Consider the following 23,016-nt stretch of genomic DNA (forward strand, 5'->3'; position numbering starts at 1 on the left):
GCAATAGCTAACCTTTACACAAGTCATCGCATAGACGTACAGATGTCATCTGCAGGGTGGGGTTGCTAGACTTGTCACTTTAATACTCTCATCGTGCAATCCCTCCAGCAATATCTTAGAGAGCCTGTTGCTTACTGCCCCCACCGCCTACCTCCAACCCCACCCAATGTGCAGTCAAACTTTGGGACTGCTGCCAACCAAAGGTTAAAATTGGTGTCTCTGTGCACTTTTAATAAGCATTCATCTTTTGGAAATTAAAACTGAGCATCTTTCATGTTTGTCATTTGAATTTCTTTTTTGGTGAACTATCTGTTTACATCCTTGGCTCCTTTTCTGTTTTGCTGCTGCAGAAGTTCTTAAGCAGGAGTCTTTTTCAGAGGGTCTTGTGACTCAGATAAGGTTAAGAATTAAGGGATAAAAAGAACAGTCACCCTAATCCAATACATATCTTGTGTTATACATAAGAGGATTTTTTTTTTAGTTTTAAAAACATTTATTGAAATTTAATACATATACAGAAAAATGTATTTATACTATGTCACAGTTTGATGAATCTTCACAAACTGAACACATTCCTATAATCGACATGAGATCAAGAAAGAATTACCAGCACGCCAGGAAATAAGTAATCTTTCTCAATAAATAATCCCTCTGGTCCTCACCATTTACACTCTTGTCTTCTGTAGTTTCATTGCTTGATTCTATTTCTTGACCTTAATACCTTCCTGATGTCATCATTCAGTTTCCATGACAAAGCTGAAGGAAATCTGAGCAAGAAGGCAAGTGATTCACAACTCTGTCTTCAACAGTTTTGAAAACCCACTCTGTAAAAGGGTTTGATCACAATTACGGAAGGGACGATCTTAGGGCTCCCCCTGCTGGTGACCAGTGGTTACCAGGAAAAGCCTCCCATCTCCTCTCCAGGCTCTAGAGGATCGAGCCTGGGACTCGAGTCTCAGTAGACTTTCTGTGAACCAGCACACAGGGCTGTACAAATTGCCACTTACCTCTACAAGGATTAAATCATCTGCTGTTTCTCCTGCTGATTTTCAACACCCCCTGAAAGGAGTTCAGGGTGGAGAGCAGAAATGAGGCACTCTGCTCTGGGAAAACTGGCAGAACAGGTCTTTTGGACACTGAGGAACCCACTTTATGAGCCCAATTCCTGTATCTCTTCAAATCTAGAAAAGCACTAAAATCCTTAATGGTGACAACTACTCCTCATGATTATCAGAAACTTTCTGCAAAAAGTATGTGCTCGATTGCACGTACACCAAAATCACATATATACTGACATTCCCCTGCCTCTTTGAGCCCTTTCTCAGAGCTGTCTGAAATGCTGTCTCCTGGGCTGTGGTCCTCATTTTGCTCCAAACAAAACTTAACTCACAACTCTCCTTTTGTGCATTTTTTTAAGTCAGCAGAGGGATATAGTGAGGTCACTTAGCAAGGCACGGAAGCCCCCTTTCCCTTCCCATTCCCTCAGTCAACACGAGGAAGGCAACTATCAACTAACGACCATAACAGCTCTGGGGGCTAAGAGCAGAATGACAGGAAAGCGCAGTTAATCTTCGCTTCTCCACCTCTTGCCTCAGTTCAGTCACTCAGTCGTGTCCGACTTTTTGCGACCCCATGAACCGCGCAGCACGCCAGGCCTCCCTGTCCATCACCATCTCCTGGAGTCCACCCAAACCCATGTCCATTGAGTCAATGATGCCATCCAACCATCTCATCCTCTGTCGTCCCCTTCTCCTCCTGCCTTCAATCTTTCCCAAAGTCAGAGTCTTTTCCAATGAGTCAGCTCTTTGCATCAAGTGGCCAAAGTGTTGGAGTTTCAGCTTCAATATCAGTCCTTCCAATGAACACCCAGGACTGATCTCCCTTAGGATGAACTGGTTGGATCTCCTTGCAGTCCAAGGGACTCCCAAGAGTCTTCTCCAGCACCACAGTTCAAAAGTCTCAATTCTTCAACATTCAGCTTTCTTTATAGTCCAACTCTCACATCCATACATGACCACTGGAAAAATCATAGCCTTGACTAGATGGACCTTTGTTGGCAAGGTAATATCTCTGCTTTTTAATATGCTATCTAGGTTGGTCATAACTTTCCTTCCAAGGAATAAGCGTCTTTTAATTTCATGGCTGCAATCACCATCTGCAGTGATTTTGGAGCCTAGAAAAATAAAGTCAGCCACTGTTTCCCCATCTATCTGCCATGAAGTGATGGGACCGGATGCCATGATCTTAGTTTTCTGAATGCTGAGTTTTAAGCCAACTCTTTCACTCTCCTCTTTCACTTTGATTAAGAGGTTCTCTAGTTTCTCTTTGCTTTCTGCCATAAGGGTGGTGTCATCTGCATATCTGAGGTTATTGATATTTCTCCCGGCAATCTTGATTCCAGCTTGTGCTTCTTCCAGCCCAGCGTTCCTCATGATGTACTCTGCATATAAGTTAAATAAGCAGGGTGACCTCTTGCCTATTCTTCCCCAAACAAGGAACTGTTGTGAAGGGCCCTGATGGCTAATACTAAGTTGTCAAAGGAGCCAACAGCCCCAGTTACGGGTCTCAAAAGCCAGCAGGCAAATAATTATTTACTGAGCAGGATGATGGATTGATCTATTGGCGGGCTCTCACTCACTCAGTAAATTCTGTAGCATACTCTGTGCCAGGTACCCCGGTCACATGATGCAATCCCACCGGCGATGGGGAAGTGTGAGGGCCAGGGGAGCACCAGGTATAGGGACATCTAACCTATCTACCTGCAGGGGAAATAGAGGCTGGCGGGGGGAGGGGGGGTGGGAATGGGGGAAAGTTGGAGGAGGAAACATGCTTCCTGCTCTCTGGAAGCTTAGAATTTAGAGACGCAAGAAATGTATGAATAAAAGGCTAAAAAAAACTAACTTGAGGTGGTGCCTGGAGTTGAGAAATGTCACTTGGGACTCCAGGCACCTCATTTTGGAGTCCTGGAGATGGAGGGGGGCCCTGGGCTGACAAAGCTGAGAGGGGGTAGACAGAGAAGCTGGAAGCCCTTCAGTTGCTGTGGGGGGCAAAAAAAAAAAAAAGATGTCCAGGAAGCCAACAGGCCACTAAGTGGGATCTCAGGGAAGAAAGAGCTGGGAGGGTCATCACCACACAGGGTATGTCCTTAGGGCTATGGGTCCAAGAACTCTGCCGTGTCAGGGGCCCCAGAGCTGGACAAATTCAAGGACATGGACTCAATGAATATTGGCTAGTGACCTAGAGATCTGATGTCAGTTTTCACGTACAAAGGAAAGAGACCTTCCCCACAACTGGAATGTTTACTGCTTGCCTCCCAGGGTTCCCCCCACCTTTTTAAAAAACATAATTTGGCTATGAATGGCAACCCACTCCAGTGTTCTTGCCTGGAGAATCCGAGCCTGGTGGGCTGCAGTCCATGGGGTCACAAGAGTAGGACACGACTTAGTGTCTAAACCACCACCACCACCATGAAATCTTAGCCACTGGAACCCCAAGAAGTAACCCCCTGCCCCACTTGTTTCTTTCCTCCTGATAGTTCCCACCTCTCTAGCGGGTGGGTGGGTGGGGGCCTGCCCTCCCTATGGCTTCATGGGCCACCTGCATGCTGACTCCCTAATCTCTTTCCAGTCCAAATCACTCACTTAAACTTCAGAGCCGTGTCTCTTCCTGATCCTTGGACACCTCCATGTGCCTGCCCCCAGAATCTCTCAAGGTCAACGTGTCTAAACTGAGCTCATCATTTAGAAGTATTATATCACAGGACGGCACAGCCCACGTGAGAGCAGACTCTAGCCTGAGCGTTCAAATTCCAAATCCACCCCTCACCAGCTGTGTGACCTTAGGCACACAAGTTACTTAAGCTTCTCTTGGCTTCGGTTTCCTCATCTGAAGGAATATGAAATGAAGATGATAAGGATAATCACACAGGACCATTGTGAGAATTAACATGAGTCTTCTGACACATAGGAAAAGCTAAAGTGTGATGTGATCTTCCACTTAATTGTGTGTGTCCACTTTCAATGCAGAGATGAGAGGATGTGGACCTGATTCCTGGTCAAGGAACTAAGATCCCACATTCTGTGCTGTGTGTTGTGGCCAAAAAAAAAAAGAGAAACAGGCAACAATACCCATTCAGTTGCTCAAACTAGAAAGCAAATTGTTATTGTTGACTTCCTCTCCCTGCCCCTGCTGTTCACATGCAACTTCTGATTTTTTGAAAATCAAAAGCCTTGATTTTAAAATAAAAAAATTTTATTTTAAATCAAAAGTTATCTTCCTATATAAATTGTTTCTGCAGTATAATTTGATGGAGTTAAGTCTCTCTATTTAATCACTTTCCTGGAGAAGGAAATGGCAACCCACTCTAGTATACATGCCAGGATAATTCCACGGACAGAGGAGCCTGGTTGGCTGGAGTCCATGTGGTTGCAAAGAGCTGGACACACTGAGGAACTGAGCACACAAGCACGCATTCCACACATTCAATCACTTACAAGATTCATGTAACAAGATGAAAAAACACTGCTGAAGGAATTTTACAGCTGCCTTAGCTTTCTGATGGGCTTCCCTAGTGGCTCATACAGTGAAGAATCTGTCTGCAATGCAGGAGACACAGGTTCAATCCCTGGGTGGAGAAGATGCCCTGGAGAAGGAAATGGCTACCCACTCCAGTACTCTTGCTGGAGAATTCCATGGACAGAGAAGCCTGGTGTGCTACACAGTCCACAGGGTTGCAGAGTTGGACACGACTGAGCGAATAACTTTTATTTCATAGATTCTGATTAGATGGCATTACTATGTGCATTAATACCAAGTCAATTTCCTGAACATAAAGTCTCCACGTAAGTTCAGGGCCTTTTCTATGACTAGAAAGATCCTGTGTTGCTGATGTAAGTGGCAGACTGGGATTCTGGTTCCCTTAGGTCAGGCCTATATCTAATGACTTGAAATTTCAGGCCACATCACTGAGGTATGAGTTAACAGACTTTATTTCCTAGAGGCTCTCACCTTTCAAATACTCCCCGAGAAGTGAGCTATATCCTCAGAAAGCATCCAACGTTATGATGGAGACATGCTTACCTAAAACGAAGCATTTAAAACCTTGTTTTAGTATTTTAATGCCATATGGGTATAAATAAGGTAAAATGAAGAATTCATCAAAACTGTATGGAGCACCTACTAACCTCCAGGATCTGTCTTAGGCTTTAGGAATTCAACTCACCTAGATACAGTCCTTGCCCTCAAGAATGTGTGGTTTTATCTGAAGCAGTATTTTCAAATGACAGTTTAAGAACACATCTTTGGTCATGATGAAATTCACTTGGGAAATTCACTGAGGGAAAAAAATGCATCATATTTTCCTGTTTCTCTCTTTTTTTTTTAATAATTTTGGCCATATGAGGCAATGAGAGGGATTACAGTTTCCTGACCAAGGACTAAACCCTAGCTATAGCAGTGAAAGTGCCAAATCCTAACCACTAGACCACCAGGGATACCTTCCTGTTTCTTAATCTTTTCTAAGAGATGTTGAGAGATGGGCAGCAGTGGAAGGCCAGGCTTTTGAGACTATTTCAATCCTTATTTTGTAACTTTCTAGCACTGTATGACACAGGAAAATGGGCAACAGAACAAGTTATCTGAGTCCCAGTTATACTCATCTGCAAAATGTGCAAAAACCACAGGAATATTAAATGTGCAAACACGTGCATGGCTGCTGCATAGTGGAGGACAGCCATTATTAGCCTTGATGTTAAAAGTTCGCAATTAACAGGATTTTTGTCAGTTACTAAGCCTCTCCTACTAACAAGATTTAGAATGTTTTACCCAGCGCATATGGCCTGCTATAACAACCCTATCCAGTGACCTGTACATGGGTCAGCCCTTCCAAGATCTAGCTGTTGGTAGGTTAAACATACATTTTCAGCAGCCTATCTAGTTAGGTGATTATAGCTAAGGTATTGGGGAGTGTGAGCGTTCTGTTTTGGTTCCGGTGACAACTTCACATAAAGGTTGGGCCAGGACCAACTTTAGTCCATTCTATGAGGAAAGTAATTTTTTCCCATACAGCGCTGATAGGTGCTCTAAGAGGTGCAGACGGGTGCGGTGAGTGAGGAAAGGTACAGCGAACTCCGCAGAACCACTCCTCCTGTTGGAGGGAATGGCAGCTGAAGGGAAGCCCACCCCTTCTCAGCCTGTCATGAGTTATACAAACAGACAAAAATAAAAAATGAAAGTCGCTCAGTCGTGTCCGACTCTTTGCGACCCCATGCACTCTACAGTGCATGGAATTCTCCAGGCCAGAATACTTAAGTGGGTAGCCTTTCCCTTCTCCAGGGGATCTTCCCAACCCCGGGATTGAACCCAGGTCTCCCGCATTGTAGGCAGATTCTTTACCAGCTGAGCCACAAAGGAAGCCCAAATAGACAAGATACCTAAAAATCGTCGAAATCTTTTTGCAAAATTTAGTATGCATGTGCGTCTCTCTGACGAGATGGTCTACAGTTCTCCCCAGATTCTCAAAGGAGTCCATGCCTGGGAAAAAAAAAACAAAAACGAGATTTGCTGAAATAGTCCGAATGGAGAAACAGGCCCAGAGATGAAAAGGCGAGTTGCCTCAAGTCAAACAGCAGGGATATATTAAAGCAAAAGCATTTCAGTTCCGATTCCGGTGTCACGTTCACGCTTCTGACCGTGTCGAATACCTCCTTGATTTCTCGGCAGCCCTGGAAGATCCTTGGGAGGCGAGGGCTCTCGTCGGAGCTCTGGAGATGTTGCAGAAAGTCCAATTCGGGTGTCGAGAGGGCTCTCGCCAATCACTCAGACGGGGTCCATTGCCGTGAAGATCCCCCCATCATGGCCTCACCCCGAGGAATCCCGCAGCCTTGTAAATTTCAGGTAGGGCACCAAACACCGTGAGACCCGCAGAAGTGGAGGCGGCTAGCTGGTGAAGCGCGCCCACTCACTCACCTGACCAAGGGGAAGAAGCGGGCCAGCCCCACAAGCCCATCCCCAGCGAGCCCTTCGTGGAGGGAGGAGCCAGTGAAGAGAATAACAGGAAATGACGTCAGGCGCACGTGTTTAGCTAGGGGCTGGCGCCAGGCTTTCGAGACGCGCGGCCACCGCCTCGCGCCTGCGCAGCCGCTGCCCTCCCGCGTCGCCGAGTCCCCGCGCTGGGAGGAGAGTGAGGAGGGGGCGGGGCGCGTGCCTGGGTGACGCAGGCGCAGTGCGACTTCGGCGGCGCTGGTCGTCCCTCGGCGGATCTGGATCCGGGTCAGTCAGGCGCCGCGATCGGGGAGAGACGTTCTAAACTGACCGGACTGGCTCACCGGAGCGCCCCTGCTGCGAGAAGGTGAGTACCCTGACGTGACGCGGACGCGCCGCGTCAGCGCGTCGGGGCCTCCCGGCCCGGCCTGACCACGGGCAGCTTCCTCTGGGCCCTCCCGCCGCACGGCGAGCCGCGTCGCCCGCCGGCGCTGGCCGCCTGGGCCGGGCCGTCCGGCCCGGGCCTGCGCCTCTGCGCGCCCCCTCGGCCGCTGCGGCCTGGCCCTGCCGGAGGCTCTTCTCTCGCCTCTTCCCGCCGCCGAGGCCCCCGCCCCGCGCCTGCGCCCTCTCCCGCCGGTCCACAGCTTCCCCTTTTCGCCTTCCTCGGCCGCCCTTTGCCCCTTCCCGCCCTTTCCCGCTGGTTCCCGAGCCCCAGTCTCGTCGGCTGCCTCTTCGGCTCTGTTCCCGCCTCCTTCTGGATCCCTCACCCCTTTGGCCCGACGCAGGCCTCGCATCCTGGCCGGGGGAGTATCCTTAAGGGGAAACTTCGCAGCGGGAGAGCCCGGGCGGGTTCGCGCGCCGGACAGCTCCCCACTTTCCGAACCCCCCAGGCCCTGACCTTTCCCCACCCCATCTTGTTTAACCACTACCGACCCAGTTTCTGGGCGAAAAGAATTAATGTTGTGCTCTAGCACCGAGGGTGTAGAAGTTGAGTGGGTAGAAAGAGACGTGAACGTGTTTTGTCTCCGGGGCCGATTGTTGCAACTTCGTCTTGTTTGTGTCTTCCAGAGTTGCTGGACAGGATTTTCTTTTCCCGGACTCTACGCTTCCTGCTGGGCTGGGAAATTTTCTAAAAGCTTTATTTAACATTGTGATGACACGCTTACGCGCGGATCCTTTATTGATCGTTCTCAGGTCTTTTCAGGGTGCAGGAAATTTGGACCTAGGCTTGTGATTGTTAAGTGGGCTTGGTTAAAACTGCAACATATAATATTGTGAGACTTACTCTTCTTTTAAAGTCAGAGAAAAATCAGGAATTTGCCCTTTTGATGGAGGAACTTAGAAGAATTTTGTGTTTGTTTTGTTTTAAAGGTTAAGGGAAACTCCGAATCCCCTTGTGATTTGACTTAAACGTAACTAAAAGTTTGACCTTTGCGGGGATTGTTCAATTTCAAGAAGATAGTGCAGTGAAAATCGTCAAGAACGCCTCCCACAAACTTAATGAAGATAAATCAAATGTAAGATCCCCGGAGTTAGTTGTGCAGCTCTTGATTTGAGTGAATGGGAAGAGGGAGGAGCATGTTAAAGCCTTTTAAAATTACAAACAGGCTACTGTTTAGCTGTTAAGTTCATACCTGAGATTCATCTTTGCTCTGGGTTAATTTAACTGAGGGAAAAGATGAGTAATCAAAGTGCTCGAAGTCTGGAAATAGTTTAGATGTAACTTCATTCCTAGAGTTTTAGTCGGTAGCCAGTCTTATTCAGGCCTGTTTTGGTTTGTAAATGATGTATCTTTTAGTGTGTCAGTGAGAATGTTAGTGGAGTTTGCATTAACATCTCGAGGTCGCTTACAGTACGTTAAGTTAGCTCTGTATAATTAAAAGTTCTGTATCTGAGCGCAAAACATCTTAGCACAGTGTTAGGGCAGGAATGGGGTTCATAGTCCTGGGTTCACACTTACATGCCTAAGCATCCAGACTAGTGCTAAAAGCACATCATAGGGATTCTGTGAATATTTGTGTAAGGAATGGATTTCTGCCCATAGAATTCAGCAGTGCATTTGTAGATGTGATGTATGCTGATTTCTAGAGAGGCCCGAAGAGGGATTGTGTGTGGTCCAGAGGAGTGGGGAGACTGGCTCAGATGATGTTCCTCTGTGAGGGCCAGTGCTGATTGGTCATAAAGTGATTGAGGAAAACTAATAAATAAAAACTTGATTTTAGTTCTGCCAGCAGGAGGAATTTGTTTACAGCCTACAGATAGTACTGTTTTAGATGCTGTGGAGCTTCAAAAATAAGAGAATATTTGATCTTTGGTCACACCTCTCCCCAGGTGTATATATATATGTAGGACGTTATTGTGTATCTGGGAGAGGATCCTCCCCTAAATCTAGAACTGAATTAGTAGCCAGGGAAATAACGAATTGATGCCGTTTTTTCACAGTGATGTACTGGTTAAATAAACTAGCAAAATATATGTGGGGAGTGTATTTCATATTTTAAGAAGTTGAGGTGAAAACTAGATAAATTCTTTAGAGACTGTTTTCAGTGTTCTCAGAGAAGTCTGCCTTTATAAAATACCTTCTACACATGAAAAAACAAAGTGTTGATTTCTTGCTTCCTAATTGTCTCTGGTACTGTGTGGTTACATTATCAAACATATTATGACACTCTGACCTTTAGAGTATTAGAGGTCTCACAATAACATCAAACCCACCCCTGAGAAATGAGCAGATATAGAATCAGAGGCTCCAAGGATCCAGGCACTGCTCACTGGGAGAGTGCCCAACGTGGGGGGGCAGGGGGTGGGGAGGGGGGAGGGGTAGCAGGTTAGAAATAGAGAAGGTGAAGTGAATGCTTAAGAAATTCCTCATTTTATTATTTTTTTGTTTTCCTTTTTTCTTTCTGATTTCCAGTAATATGTTTATAGAAACTGTTTTCATTCCGGATTTGGTATCAGGAAATTTTTTACCCTAAAAGTAAAAACGGAGAGATTAGAGTTAGTGAATTGATTAACTTCTCTGTTATATCTCTTGTTTTGGTTGGTCTGCCCCCCCCCACCACCTTTTTGGTTTAAATATAAAAATCAGGGTGGGGGAAATGGAGAACCTTGGTTAATCAAGCTAGTTGGTTAGGTGGAGATCATTTAAAGGCGTATCTGTAGAACAATTTCAGTTTTTTCCTTTACTTCCTATCTCTTTAGCTACCTTTAAGATTTTGAGTTACAAGTATAGTTCATCTATTTTTGTAAGAAAGTATTAGAAGCTAAAGAAAGCAAAGGTATCAGCCTTATAGATAGTGTGTAGAGTAGTCAGTATCATTGAAACATGTTTGTAATCCTGCCTTGACAGTGGTAACAGCTTGATACTTATCTGTATGATTACTAATATGATTATAAATATTGATATCTGTGTCAGGATTGCTTTAGAAAAATGCTGTCATGTGTCATGTAGTTATTCTTATCTGAAATGTTTAGCGTTAGATGAGAAATACTGAATAGCAGTTTTTTTTGTTAAAAATTTTTGTTGCATATATATAGTTGATTTATAATATTGTATTAGTTTCAAGTACACAGGGAAGTGAATGTTTGCATATACATATGTAAACTTTTTAAGAGTAGCATTTTAAAGATCAGAGTCTTATAGGCTAAACTCTTCCCTTTTAGTTCCAATGCAATGATCATCTTTTCTGTAGGTTTCTAGATTTCTACAACTGGAGAGATTTCCCTTCCTGTTTAAAAGTATACTGAAACACAGATTTTAGCTAATGTGATCTAATTTCCAAAACTGTGAAACAGGATGTTGGCATCAAGTATTTGGACAGTTTAAATACCATCATAATAAACATGTGTTTTCTGTATCATTTCATTTGTCTCCTCTTAAGAAATAAAACCTACAGTTTCCTAATCATTGAAACTTCCTTTTAGAAATAGAAATTTGCACTTTATCCCACTAAGAAGCAATGGTAGTATCAGGAATACAGATTTTAACCTGTGTTTACTTTGCTCATTTAATTTTTATTTTGTTGTTTTTTTTTAGTATTAACGGGAATATCCATAGTAGTGTAAAAACTTTCACAATGAAATCAGAAGCCAAGGATGGAGAGGAGGAGAGTCTACAAACTGCTTTCAAGAAACTAAGAGTGGATGCATCAGGGTAATTAAATATGAAGTATATCATTGGGGAATTGTTCACTAGATTTAAATAGACATTTCCTCAGGGGAGCTCTTTCTCTTCTAAAGTTTCTTTTTATTTGTAGGAAGTATAAATGTTGATAGTGTGATATTTTACCAAATTCTGTATAACATTGTTATGAAAGAAACTCTTCTGTTAAATTTTGAGAAGTAGCTGTTCGTTTGTATTCCAAGGTTGGGAATTATCCTTAACTTTGGTAGAGTACTGCTTTCCCTGCTCCCTGCCTCTTTTTAATCACACATTAGCAGTCAGTGTCCCATCAGAGAGTTCCTCCTACATCTCTAGGGAATAACAGTATTTTTCACTGAAAGTGAGTTGGTTCAATAGGAATCTCTGCAGACATTGTCGATTTTATGGGCTCTGATCGCTGAGCCTATCACTATGGAAACCTCTATTCATTAGGGTTCTGTCACTGAGATCAATAGTCTTGGACCCTTTGGCCAAACTAATTAGAGCACCTGCAGACCAGCTGCTGTCTGAATGTTAATATTTCACCCATTGCAAAATGTTCTATGTAGGACTCTTTTCATCCCCATTCTTTGCCCCAGGCCAGAAGATATCTTAAATTTTAATGGATATAACAATATTTCATTTCATGAACAGAATCCCAACACTCAGCAGGGAGCAATAATGACTGTTAAAATTTATTACTCATTTTCCTGTGCCCTCAACACTGACTGAAGTACTCTGTGTGTGTGTGTTAGTTGCTTAGTTGTGTCCGACTTTTTGCGACCCCATAGACTGTAGCCCACCAGGCCCCTCTGTCCATGGTATTCTCCAGGCAAGAACACTGGAGTGGGTTGCCATTTCCTTCTCCAAAAGGAACTGTAGAAAGAAAGTGAAGTCGCTCAGTCGTGTCCAACTCTTTGCGACCCCATGGACTGCGTGACCCCATGGATTGCAGCCTATCAGGCCCCTCCATCCATGGAATTTTCCAGGCAAGAGTACTGGAGTGGGTTGCCATTTCCTTCTCCGAAGTACTCTGTACACATCATCTAATCCTCACTACCAACTTAGAAGATAGACAGTACAGAGTATGCTATATAGTTTACAGAGGCGCTCCAGATGAATTGTCTCGTAAAAGGTCACATTGGTAAAACGTGGTAGAGCCAGAATTTGAACCCAGGTGATTTTTCTCCAGAACCTCTGCTCTTAACCATTCCTTTTCACATGTTGAAGACAACATGAAGAAACACATTCAGTACCTGGCGCATAGTAAAATTAAATAGATGTTAGTTGTTACAGCTGATACTGTTTCTGGCCTACCAAATGAGAAAATTTATACTCATAGATTTGCACAGTAGCTGTTACAGGTGCTGACATTCGTTTCCATGATACTGCAAATAAGTATCTTCTCCAAGTGATTTTTCCAGTATGGTCATCTTGCCATTAGAATTGATTAGTACTTGCTATTTTGGGAAGCAGAAACAAAGCAGAGAAACACATAGTTCCAGAGTCTATTCATAGTGTAATATGCTGTGGTTTCTGGTATAGACATGCAATTTTTTAATCAGGAAAATCCTTAAAAATACACTGCTGCTGCTGCAAAGTCACTTCAGTCGTGTCCGACTCTGTGTGACCCCATAGACGGAAGCCCACCAGGCTCCCCCGTCCCTGGGATTCTCCAGGCAAGAACACTGGAGTGGGTTGCCATTTCCTTCTCCAGGTACACAGGTATATGTAAATCCCTTAGTGTATAAATTTACTCAACTCTTGATGCACAGACTTCTTTCCTGGTATTTTCATTGGAACATAAAATTAAACTGTATCTGTGCCCCTAAAAATTACTTGGAATATAAAATCTTTCAAAATACTCTGTACAGTTTATGGTCCGGTATTATGTGTTCGTAGCTTGCAGTCTACTGTATGTAAAATTATAAAGAGAAGGAGCAGTGGAGAACGTTTGAGAAAACCAAGTAAGAGTACAGGGGTGAGTCATTACTGTGACTAAGCAGAATAAGACTTGTAGAGTGTGTCAAAATACAGTTCTGGTTGGTTGTTTCTAATTGTTGCTGATTTACAAATGGAACATGTGAGGTACTGACTCATAAACTAACCAAGCCTTGCCAAGGAATTTAGCATGATCCTGTTGAACAGGTTTTGGTTCCTAATGGTATTTGTCTTATCAGGATAGACTCTATATTTAATTGCAAAACAATATAGTTTTTTTCAGACTATATATATATATTTAGCATAATACATGCTTATTATGTATAAATCGTAAAATGGATAAAAAAGTAAAAATCACAACTTACCATTACCACCGTTAGTATCTAAATCATCTGTAATATCACTGTTTTTACACAGTTGAAATCATAATATATGTACAGGTATTCATCCATGCTGTTTGCCCTTAATATTATAAGCATTCTCCCATGTCATTAAAAGTTTTTTGTACACTTAATTTTTAATAAATTCCTAATATCCCATTGTGTACTGAACGACACTAATTGTATATAGTATGGTATTTTCTGTTATTAGACATTTAGTTATTGCCAGCTTTTAAATTATGTTTCAGTGACTGCACATCTTGTTACTTAGTAGACTGTCTCTTTCTATAGGATATTTGTCAGTACTACAGCATGTATAGCAGGAATGTGTGTGTGTGTATTGAAAAGGTCCAGAAGAATTTGATGTTAAATGTTAATGTTGATCTCTGGATTGTGAAATTAGAGTTGATTCTTTTCTCTTATAAATTTTTTCATCTTCTTTGCTGAGAACCCACATTACTTGTGTAGTTTTAAACTGCAGAGATTTAACTGAGTAATATTTCAGGATTATTGGTTGTAAAAATCACAGTATTTTTGTATAAGTTGTATACTATTTTAAAAGGATTCATTCAGATTGAGTCTCCCAAAGTTAGATTGAGTCTCCTGAAGTTCATCCTCCTAAACTTAGTTTCCACAGCTCTGGTTTGCCCACATAAAATAAGTGGTCAGTGTCATTAACATTCTCCCTGGACATAAGGCCTGATCTGCCCCAGATAAACAGTCTATTTATATCCCACTGCTGGTTATACTTAAGAATCATTCTTTGGCTTATGATTTTGAAACTGTGGGCTCTTAGGGATCCTCCAAATTTGGTTTTGGAGAACAGTTTACAGTAAAAGCTTAGTAATTCTTGAGAAAAGCAAACTGAAAAGGCAATAAAGGTGTTAACACAAGTTGCATTTGGGTTGGTGAGAGCAGTGTGTTCTTGCGTGGTTTTCTAAGCAGTAAACTCTGTTCTTGTCTTCAGGTCCATAGCATCTCTGTCTGTTGGAGAAGGCGCAAGTGTCAGAGCCTCAGTCAGAGCAGCAGTAGAGGATACCAAACCTAAGAGCGCATGTGCATCTAAAGACAGTTGGCATGGGTAAGAACTTCTCACTGCAGATGGTTTTTAATCCCAGCACCTTAGCGTATTACTGCATTTTCTTTCCTGAGAATTCAAAAGAGAACGTCTTACGATACAGAACCCAAGATGCACCAATTAAAAAAGAGCCTTTCTTCTCTTTGTGAATTTGCTGAGACTTGCTGTGTGGCCTGGTTCGTAGTCGGTTTTTATAAATGTTCTGTGTGTGTTTGAGAAGAATGGCTCTCCTCTAATCATTCTTAGGTTTTATAAATGTCCGTTAAAGTAAGCTTTTAAGTGTCTTATTTATAGGATCTTTTTTCAAATAATTTTTGTTGTTGTTGTTGCTGCTACTGCTGCTGCTAAGTCACTTCAGTCGTGTCTGACTCTGTGTGACCCCATAGACGGAAGCCCACCAGGCTCCCCCGTCCCTGGGATTCTCCAGGCAAGAACACTGGAGTGGGTTGCCATTTCCTTCTCCAATGTGTGAAAGTGAAAAAGTGAAGTCGCTCAGTTGTGCTTAGCGACCCCACGGACTGCAGCCTACCGGGCTCCTCCATCCATGGGATTTTCTAGGCAATAGTACTGGAGTGGCTTGCCATTGTTGTTGTTAGCTAGGCCTAATAATTATTGAGGGGTTTGTTGAATTCTCCCCCAGTGGAGTACATTTGTTTATTTTCCCTGTAAGTTCTATGTTTTTGCTTTATCGTTTTGAAGCTGTTTTGTTTATAGCCTAGGTTCGTGCCAGTTTAGAATGTTTTCTCCTGAGGAATTGAGACTTTTACTGTTATTTAGTGACCTTCTTAATTCTCCATAATGGCTTTTGTCGTAAGTCTGTTTTGTCTGGAGTTAATAAAACTAATACATTTGTCTTTTAGTATTTGCTTAGGTTATCTTTTTCTATTTTATTTTCAACCATTTTGTGTTTCAGAATTTTTGGTGTGTCTGATATAAATATGTATGGCTTATTTCATTTTACTCAGTCTGATAATCTTTTTTTTTAACTTACATTTATTTTGATTATTGATATATTTGGATTTGTTCTGCTCTTTTATGCTGTTTGTCCTGCTTTTTATTTCTTTTATTCCCACCTTCCCTCTCCTCCCCATTTAAAAAATTGTTTGAAATATGTTTGTTTTTCTCCATACCAGTTTTCCTCATCGGTTTGGAAATTACATACTTTCTTTCTCTTAGCCTTCCTCCTCAGAACTGTTTTGCTCCAGTTCTATCACTTATTTTTTGTCTCACTAGTTCAGTTTTATTTACCCTACTTCATTTTATTTAAATTAGAGAGTGTTTGTTTAGATTCATCTCATGTACCATTGTGGCATCAGACCTTCCAGATAGGATCACTTTCTTCCTAAAGAAGTCTGTTAGTTAAAAAAGGCGGGGGAGGGGGGCTCTCTGTTAGTTGTCCATGTAGAATGTTTCTCTGAAAATGTCTTTATTTTATCCTTTTTCTTGAAAGTTATACCTGATTTAATATACCTGAAATCATGGTCCTAGTTGACAGTTATTTTCTCTTAGCACTTGAAGGTATTGTCTTCTGGCTTCCATGTTGTTGTTGAAGAGCCTACTTTCAGACTTAATTTTCTTCTTTTGGAAATAATCCATCTAGTCTCTAGCTGCTTTTAAGATGTTCCTGTTGTTTTTTGTATTCTCCAATTAGTTGTCCTGCTTTAGTGTGTGCTTCTTGTGTTTGTAGATTCTCTTGCATCAATTCAGAAAATTGCTCGGCCCATTATTTCCTTCAAATTTGCTTGGCAATTTTGAGCCTTTTTCTCTGCACAATTCTTATTAAAGGTTTTTTATAAAAATTACGTAATTCCCAATATCTGAAAACTTGTGTCTAAATCTGTTTTTCAGCTGTTTCCAGTGATAGAAATGAATTCTAAATCTGTCATTCTGTTGAACGAGTGACTATTTTGTAGCTTTAGCCCCGACTGTGGTGGTACTGAAACTGCCTTGTTCAGAGCATGGCGCCAGGCATTGAGGTTTTTCTGAGTTGTCTGTGCGAGGTGCTTCCCCAAACCACTGGTCAGAGGTTCCTAAGCCAAGGGTTGGGACAGGGCAGGCAGGTCTTCTGCATCAAATGTTTGGTCTGAGAAACACGGCTTAAAACTACCCTTCACCTCTCCTGTAGTAAGGGGGTGTTGGAGTTTTTGAGATGCACAGACTCAGGCAGCTTGACAATGGAGGTGGGCACACGTCTTTGGGGAGAACTTATTTCCACTCATTCACCAGAGAGGTGGCAATTTCCCAACCATCTTAAAAGATCTCTTTAGAAGAATTCTGTATCCCAATATCTTCTTGTGTGTTTTTTCCTCTTAGGTCTACAAGGAAGTCTTCACGAGGAGCAGTGAGAACCCAGCGTCGCCGCCGTTCCAAGTCTCCTGTCCTTCATCCTCCAAAGTTCATACATTGCAGTACAATAGCTTCTTCCAGCAGCCAGCTCAAGCACAAAAGCCAGACTGACTCCCCTGATGGCAGCAGTGGGCTGGGAATTTCAACCCCTAAAGAGTTCAATGCAGGAGAATGCTCAGCGTCTCTTGATACTAATCACACAGGGGCGGTTGCCGAGCCTTTGAGAACTTCGGTTCCAAGGCTCCCATCAGAGAGTAAGGAGGAAGATTCCTCTGATGCTCCCCAAGTCTCCCAAGCAAGTCTCCAGGCCAATGATCTTTCTGACTTTCAATCGGTTTCCAAGCTAAACCTGGGCAAGCCATGTGCATGCATAGGCAAGGAGTGCCAGTGTAAGAGGTGGCATGACATGGAGGTATATTCCTTTTCAGGCCTGCAGAATGTCCCTCCCTTGGCCCCAGAACGAAGATCCACACTTGAGGACTACTCTCAGTCACTTCACACGAGAACTCTGTCTGGCTCTCCCCGTTCCTGTTCTGAGCAGGCTCGCGTCTACGTGGATGACGTGACCATTGAGGACCTGTCGGGCTACATGGAGTATTACTTGTATATCCCCAAGAAAATGTCCCACATGGCAGAGATGATGTACACCTGAGAGCACGACGCTCCTTAACTGTGCTGTAACCAGTGAGGGGTTGTCAGAGTTAGTTAACAGCAGACCTTGCAGCTACGTTGTGTGAGAAGACATCTGCTGCTCACTGTGCTTGCAATAAAAACTTTTCTTGGCATCTCAGTCAGTTAATCTTCGTTCTTTAAACTTAACTTTCTGAGTTCTTACATACCCACCAAGGTGAGCAGATCATTTAGAAGTGTCCCTGGGGGATGAACAAACGGTCATTGCTTGACTGGTAGCAGCGGGTTTATGGTGAAAGCCTTTGAAAAAACTGCATTTTTCAGATGTGTGTAAGATTTGGGTGCCAAGGAAAATGAAATGTGGTTTTGTAACTGGACTGAACATTTGTCATGCTGTAGTTGCCAGCCCAGCAGTATTAGAAGTTACATGACTGATTTAAACCATCTCTGATTTACGTAAGATTTATTGTGTCTTTAAAGGTTTCCTATGTTGTTGTTAAGCCAGAGATCTAAGGTTTAGATTCAATATAAATAAACTGGCTGGCCTGCCCTATATTGTTTGAGAGAATCATTAACCGTCACCAAGCAAAGCCCTGCTGGTGCTCTTCGCCCTGAGACACGTCACAAAGTTTCTTAAGTGAGAAGCAGCTTGGAGTGGGCTGCTTCATTGCGGGAGAGGGGTGTGATGTTTGACACTGCCGTGTATCTGCTCCGTCTCTGGCATTTTGGTATATATGGCATGTTTCAGTCACTTGCAGTATAGATCTCATACCTCAGTTTCAAATGTTCTGGATGGATAGTATCTCTTTGCATTGCCCTCCTACCCCAGCAGGCCACAAAGAGAATTTTATCCATGCCATGTCCTGTAATTAAAGGCCGACCAGGCCACAGCTCCCTCCAAAGGTTCATACAAAAGTGTCCACAGTTTCCACTGGAGGGAGAACCCTCTCTTTTTCTTTGTGGTTCCAAAGTGAATTTTACATGCCGCCATATAAGGCAAGAGTACTAGTTTGCCATTCCCTTCTCTAATTGAATATATCCAATGAATATATTCCAATATTCATTGGAAGGACTGATGCTGAAACTCCAATACTTTGGTCACCTGATAATGAAAAATTGACTCATTGGAAAAGACCCTGATGCTGGGAAAGATCGAAGGCAGGAGGAGAGAGGGGGACAACAGAGGATGAGATGGTTGGATGGCATCACCGATTCAATGGATGTGAGTTTGAGCAGGCTCCAGGAGTTGGTGATAGGACAGGGAAGCCTGGCATGCTGCAACCCACGGGGTCGCAAAGAGTTGGACACAACTGAGCAACTGAACTGAACTGAATCTAGGCCATTAGCACTTCTGGGTATAAAGGCACCTATGGCCCCTCCCCCCACCCACTCCCCAATTTATATAGCTAGTGTTTTGGCTTTACCTTTTTTACTAGAAAGAAGTGGAGCAAATTGAGCTGAACGTGTTACTTGAATTAAAATAGTTCCTAAGTCTGTTAAATCTTTTAAGGTTTTAGTTTGCTTTTCAAAGCAGCGGTCCAATTATTAATTCTGTATATTAACAGAACAGTCAAAGGAGAAGGGTAAGTGATGCCCATTTCTTTTATTCAGAGTTGTTAGGAGGAGAGTCAGAACTGAAAAGGACCAAGTTCCAACGGCTGAGTAACCTGTTGGGAGAAATCCACACTTGGACAAAAGCTTGGGAACTCCGGATTTACAGGAATGAATTGTAAGATTCACATCTCAGTCAGAATCTTCCTTTAAACGTGAATCTTGGTAGTCCAAGATCACTCAAACCCAGTTGGGCCAGCTTTAATATGTGTCCCTAATTGGATCAGTTGACCATTTGTGAGTCCGACTTAACGGGACCAATGTTTGTCAGGTGCATCCTGGAAAATAGATTAAAATTGTGGTTCGAGGGATTTTTACTCTGATGTTTTGGAAAGTAGCATCCTGACGTTTAACTTCACTGAACATTCATTCAACAGATCTTCACTGAGTGCTGACAACAGTCATGCTATACGAGGCCCTGGGCACAGGACATCATCATATCCTTGGAGAAAATGCTATGGAGAGAGAAGGATTAGGAGACAGTAAGGGCTAGGGCAGGGGGAGGGGTTGCTGTTTCTTTTGGGGTAGTCAGAGAAGCTTCTGTGAGGAGGTGACACTTGAGCTGAGACCTGAAGAGAACGAGGGTGAGCCATGTGGATATTCGGGGGAAGAGCATTCCTGGCAGCTTTCCTTGAAGCAGGCGAGGTCACAGAAGCATGGGTCACGGGCAGATCATGGAGACCCTCATGGGCCATTTTAAAGGCTTTGGTTTGTGAGGAGACGGAGCCTTTTAGGGGGTTTGGGGGACAGGAGAGACATCAGACTTGTCTTTTATAAAGAGCACTGGCTGCTCTGTAGACTAAGAGGGGAGCTAGGAAAAGGAAGGAGGCAGTCAGGAGGCTACTGCAGTGAATCAGACAATGGTTTCAAGTGGCTCAGATGCTTGGCAGTGCAGGAGAGAAGACCTATTCTGGAATTATTTTGAAGGTCAAGCTAAAGGGATTTGCATAGGATATGGGCTTCTCGGGGTGCTCGTGGTAAAGAGTGAGTAAAAGTCGCTCAGTCATGTCCAACTCTGCGACCCCCTGGTCTGTAGCCGGCCAGGCTCCTCTGTCCATGGGGGTTCTCCAGGCAAGAATACTGGAGTGGGTTGCCATTGCCTTCTCCAGGGGATCTTCCCAACCTAGAATTGAACTCAGGTCTCCCACATTGCAGGCGGATCCTTTACCATCTGAGCCACCAGGGAAGTTCAGTGGAAAAGAACCCACCTGCCAATGCAGGAGACATAAGAGACATGGGTTTGACCCCTAAGTCAGGAAGATCCCCTGGAGGAGGGCATGGCAACCCACTTCAGTATTCTTATCTGGAGAATCCCATGGACAGAAGCGCCTGGCAGACTTCAGTCCGTAGGGTCTCAAAGAGTCAGAAAGGCCTGAAGCAATTCAGCATGTGTGCACATAAGGTGTGAGAGAAGGGCTGAAATTCAGGATGATTCCCAAGTTTTCATACAGTGGAGGTTGCTGGAGGAGCGTATTTGGGAGGAGACTTTGGGAGTTTGGTTTTGATATTGTGGAGATGCTGAGTCGGTGGTTGGATACACAACTGAAGATCGGGAGTGGGACAGGTTGGAGATCCAACGTTAGGAGCCATCAGGGTGTGGGTGTTACTGAAAACTCTGCTGCCAAAGGAGATCACCTAGAGAGTAAATGTAGATACTCGGTCAGAGGACCAAGCTCTGGGCCATTTCCAGTCGAGAGCTCAGGGCAATGAGGAGGAACCTGCAGAAGACGTGTGGGAGGGGCCAAAGCAGGACAGAACCGAGAGACAAGCCCTAGGAGTAGCGTGAAAAAGCATCTCAAGAAGGGAGTTGTCAGCTGCCAAATAAGAAGGAAAGATGAGGGCACATTTGTGCGGGTGCTGGGCTCAGAAAGATGAGCTGGAGTGTCAGGCAGGCACTTAGGAGGTATTCAGGCCTCTTTTTTTTTGGAATGAAGATAATCTTTGCTTTCAGACAGCTCATAGATGGGGGAAGGAGTCAGCATGTCAGAAGGCATGTAACCCAGCCAGATAACTTGTTTAGGGAGGTGAGGCTTCTTTAACTAAGTCTCCGGTGCCTGAGAAGGAACGTGAGACCCGGGTAGATTTCTGTGTGCATTACTTCTCTCTGTTCTGGATTTTCAGTCCCTTCCTCTCCTCCCTCCCTAGGAAGCAGTCACCCTAGAGAAGTTGAGAAGGAGACAAGGGAAGCAAGTGACTGCGCCTTCTGACCGAAGAACAACACTGTGGAGTGAGAAAAACCTGCAAAAAAGAGAGAATAGGATAGCGACCTTTAAAAGCAATTTAAAATTCATTCCAAGTTTAGTATATACGTTTATTTTTTTTTTATTGGAGGCAAATTGCATTAATATATTGGTTGATTTTGCCATACATTGACAGGAATCCGCCCCGGGTGTACATGTGTTCCCCTTCTTGAACCCCCCTCCCACCTCCCTCTTCCCCATATCCTCCCTCCAGGTCATCCCCGTGCACCAGCCCCAAGCATCCTGTATCATGCGTCGAACCTGGACTGGTGATTCATTTCACATATGATAATTTACATGCTACAATGTAGAACTTGGTTTTTCTAAGAAAAATCTGTTGCAGTGCACATGTGGCCACAAGGGGTCTCCCTTTCCCTGAAACGCACTGGTTTAAAGGGAGAGGCAAAGTGACGGCTGGTCAGGTAAGGCCGGTACCAAATTTGGCAAAAAAATGACTGAAACTTCTGGCTGTGCTTCACGGCCTGTGGGAGCCTAGATTCCCGACCAGAGATGGATCCCGTGACCCCTGCATTGGAAGCGCGGCATCTTAACTACTGGACCGCCAGAGAAGTCCTCACTTAAACTGTCCAGAAATCAGTGTCCCTTTGCCAATAATATAATTTTTCGGTTTGAAAAGGGGAAAACCACAGGGTAATGTTGAGTAAATACACATTGGGAAGAGTAAGGAGTGCTTCAGGGTTAAGGTGCTTAATATTTAGGGGGTGGTTCTTCCCTTTGGTAATAATTTTATTAAGCATGATAGTATGAAAAGCAACTTTTTAAAAAAAATTTATTTTATTTTATTCAAGTATAGTTGCTTTACCACATTGTGTTAATTTCTGCCTTCCAGCGCAGTGATTCAGTTATACGGACACATGCATTCTTTTTCATATACTTTTGCATTGTGGTCCATCACAGAGTATTGAATATAGTTCCCTGTGCTAAGGTAGGACCTCGTTGCTTATCCACTCTATATGTAATAGTTTGTTTGCATCTGCTAATCTCAAACTCCCACCGCATCCCTCCCTCTGCCCACTACCTTGACAACCATGAGTTTATTCTCTGTGTCTGTGAGTCTGTTTCTGTTTCATAGAGAACTTAATTTTCTGTCCTATTTTAGATTCCACACATAAGTGATATCATGTGGTATTTGTCTTTCTCTTTCTGACCTACTTCACTTACTAAGTGATCATTTCTAGGTTCGTCAATGTTGTCTCAAATGACATTATTTCATCCTTTTTGTGGCTGAGTAGTATTCCCTTGTGCATATGTACCATATCTTCTTTATCCATTCATCTGTTGATGGACATTTAGGTTGTGAAAAGCAACCTATCGTGTGAGGATAATATTAATAACAGCAAACATTTATTAGGTATTTACTGTCTTCTGAGCCATTTTACAGGCTTCCCCAGGTGGTGCTAGTGGTTAAGAACCATAATGCACATAGAGGTAAGAGACCCAGGGCAGATTTCCCTGGGTTGGAAGATCCCCTGGAGGAGGACACGGCAACCTGCTCCAGTGTTCTTGCCTGGAGAATCCCATGGACAGAGAGAGGGGCCTGGTGGGCTATGGTCCATAGAGTCACAAAGAGTCAGACATGACTGAAGTGACTTAGCATACACGCACAAGTCTTTTTACACCATTAACTCACTTAATCCTCATCCAGCC

The 23,016-nt window shown here is 43.5% G+C and overlaps 1 protein-coding gene and 1 long non-coding RNA gene across 6 annotated transcripts; one reads left to right on the forward strand and one right to left on the reverse strand.

Annotated features, from left to right (window-relative positions):
• Positions 1 to 395: 395 nt before the first annotated feature.
• Positions 396 to 7,068, reverse strand: LOC129563937 (uncharacterized). 3 transcript variants are annotated; one of them, XR_016039110.1, is made up of 3 exons: positions 5,008 to 7,068; positions 1,008 to 1,059; positions 396 to 767 (listed from the first exon to the last, which is right to left on the reverse strand). It is a non-coding gene; the product is annotated as an uncharacterized LOC129563937 (long non-coding RNA). The 3 variants fall into 3 exon arrangements; XR_016039109.1 differs by having other exon boundaries at positions 396 to 824; XR_016039108.1 differs by having other exon boundaries at positions 413 to 1,059; positions 5,008 to 6,531; positions 6,613 to 7,068.
• Positions 7,069 to 7,212: 144 nt separating this feature from the next.
• OSER1 (oxidative stress responsive serine rich 1) lies at positions 7,213 to 17,657 on the forward strand. 3 transcript variants are annotated; one of them, XM_055437608.2, is made up of 5 exons: positions 7,213 to 7,348; positions 8,353 to 8,498; positions 11,018 to 11,134; positions 14,411 to 14,524; positions 16,835 to 17,657. In XM_055437608.2, exons 2-5 carry the CDS (start codon positions 8,482 to 8,484, stop codon positions 17,517 to 17,519), a joined length of 933 nt encoding a protein of 310 aa, XP_055293583.2. In that variant the 5' UTR covers positions 7,213 to 7,348; positions 8,353 to 8,481; the 3' UTR covers positions 17,520 to 17,657. The 3 variants fall into 3 exon arrangements, with proteins under 3 accessions (XP_055293583.2, XP_055293584.2, XP_055293574.2); XM_055437599.2 differs by lacking the exon at positions 7,213 to 7,348 and adding an exon at positions 7,414 to 8,175; XM_055437609.2 differs by lacking the exon at positions 8,353 to 8,498 and having other exon boundaries at positions 7,215 to 7,348.
• The last annotated feature ends 5,359 nt before the right edge of the window (positions 17,658 to 23,016 follow it).

The sequence above is a fragment of the Moschus berezovskii genome, chromosome 15, assembly GCF_049115385.1.
Source record: "Moschus berezovskii isolate FMDL1 chromosome 15, NW_MosBer_1.0, whole genome shotgun sequence".
Taxonomy (NCBI): Eukaryota; Metazoa; Chordata; class Mammalia; order Artiodactyla; family Moschidae; genus Moschus; species Moschus berezovskii.

What these genes read in the sequence shown, in the direction of transcription:
- OSER1 (XM_055437608.2), top strand. An exon ending in CTAAGAGTGGATGCATCAGG is followed by an intron (nt 11,135 to 14,410) that starts GTAATTAAATAT and finishes TCTTGTCTTCAG; the next exon opens with GTCCATAGCATCTCTGTCTG. An exon ending in TCTAAAGACAGTTGGCATGG is followed by an intron (nt 14,525 to 16,834) that starts GTAAGAACTTCT and finishes TTTTCCTCTTAG; the next exon opens with GTCTACAAGGAAGTCTTCAC.